Source organism: Lactuca sativa, chromosome 2 (assembly GCF_002870075.4).
Source record: "Lactuca sativa cultivar Salinas chromosome 2, Lsat_Salinas_v11, whole genome shotgun sequence".
Lineage (NCBI taxonomy): Eukaryota > Viridiplantae > Streptophyta > Magnoliopsida > Asterales > Asteraceae > Lactuca > Lactuca sativa.
In genome coordinates, this window is record NC_056624.2 from 159,814,344 (window position 1) to 159,816,431 (window position 2,088).

Sequence of the window (2,088 nt, forward strand, 5' to 3'; positions counted from 1 at the left end):
TAGAGGATTGAGCTAATCATTTTTAGAGTCAATATCACTATCAGTTCCTTGAGGAACCTCTTGAGAAATCTCCCCCTCAAAAAAAGAACTAGGATAGACAACATTTAATGGAAAAATAGGAACAACAACTTGTGGCATAAAGCCAAGATCAAGAAACCCTTCATAGTCTTCGGTCTCTAATTAATCACCAGAGTTAGGGATGGGTTGATTATCTACTATTACATCAACATCAGCATTTGAAATATCATTAACAACAATCTGCTTTTGAGTATCAGCTTCAGCTTCAACACTTCTTGTCATATTAGGCTTAGATGCAATCATCATCTGCATTTGCCTTGGCTGAGGACCCTCTAATTATTCTCCCCTTTTTTGGCATCATGAGATTGGGGAGGAGAGTTAGGAGGAGTGCTTGGAGGGGCATATGATGGTGGAGGAAGATTTATTGATGGAGGTGGAGGTGGCGGAGGTTGATCACCTGTAGAGCATGGCAGGGTCCTCAATAACCACATAATCATCATTACCCAAAGTTGTACATCGCTTAATTATAGCCACATACTTTTCAACTTTTGTTAACCTTCTATCCATTGAATGAGTAATATGCAAAATTAGAGAGAGTTGGGAAAGCATAACATTTTGAAATTTGGAGCTGGATGCTTCCTGATCACCGTGATAAAGAGCAACAATAATAATGGGTGTTTCCATAGAGTGAACTATCTCAACTTGAGGAATAGTAACAACCTAAGGAGAAGGAGATGTTTTTGGAGAAAGTTCATCTTGGATCATTGGATCGGTAGTATCTCCAACAGGAGGGGTTGATCCATGAGGTATAGTGTCATCAATAGAGGAAGAGGATGAAGAAGTAGTTGAAAAATGAAAGTGTTTGTTCAACCTTGGAGGAGAGTTCATATTCTGAATGAAGTCTTCTCCCATGTCAGCTATTGATTCTTCTTCATCTTTATCAGTATCTTCTTCCTTATGAGCCCCTTCTTTATTACCAGCTTTTGAATCATCATCATTCTCATCATCATTATCTTCTACAACAATAATATCATCATTATCATCGTCCTCATCATCACTATCTTCTTCATTACTAGCATCATAATTATCATTATCCTCATTAGAGTCTGAGGATTCAACCACATAGGGTTTTTCAATCCACTTTTGCATCCATGCAGTAATAGGCAAATTACCCTAAGATGGAGCAACATTGATAATTTTTAAGGAGAGGGAAGGAATTGGAATAATATTTCCATGACATTCAACATAGCCTTCTTCTCAAGAAAAGATCAGGCCAAGATAGCGAGGATAAGGAACATTTAATTGCTTTTTGTTTCCAGTAATACAATCAATCATATGACCAAGAAAAATTTGAGCAAATTGTATTCTTTTGTTGTAAACAATGGAGTATAAAATCCTTTGCTCAACGAGATTCATTTGATGAAATCTCCTAGTCTTGTGTCCAAGACATTTGCTAATTATACCTGTTAAGTACTTCCATCCTACATTAAAACACTAACGAAGAGTGTTCTTGTATGGATCACGAGTGCAGCCTAGAATATTAAATTTATACCTTAATTTTTCACGAACATATTTGCAACTTTCGTCAGAGGGAGTTTCAAAGTATCGTTCAAATTGAGGATTACGAAGAGTAGTTCGAACGGATTCCACATTAATGGTAACCCTATATTGACTATCTCCAATGGTTCTCGTAATGGCTCGAGCTTTAGAATGAATAGATCATGAATAATATAAATCAGATACTTGTTTCGGGTAGAACAGATCGGGAAATTCACAGAATACGTATCTAAGAGGGCATCTTTTGTCAAAGTTGATGAAATCTTTAATTCCTAAGTTTGCTAAATGCTTTGGAATTTCATCCAAGAACACTAGTTTTCTGGATTGAATGATGATGGTAGAGTCAGAAGCATGAGGACCTTTGAGGACATTAGCACTGGGTAAAAATTCTTACAGAGACTTTGACATGGTGAAAGCTTTGAAGAAGATGATGATTTGGAGTTTTTTTTAGAGAGAGAGAGAGAGAGAGAGACAGAGAGAGAGAGAGAGAGAGTGTGTGTGTGTGTGTATGTG

The 2,088-nt window shown here is 37.0% G+C and overlaps 1 protein-coding gene across 1 annotated transcript; it reads right to left on the reverse strand.

Moving 5' to 3' along the window:
• Positions 1-738: 738 nt before the first annotated feature.
• On the reverse strand, positions 739-1,167 carry LOC128132409 (uncharacterized). Its single transcript, XM_052768963.1, has one exon. It carries the CDS (start codon positions 1,165-1,167, stop codon positions 739-741), a length of 429 nt encoding a protein of 142 aa, XP_052624923.1.
• Positions 1,168-2,088: the final 921 nt, after the last annotated feature.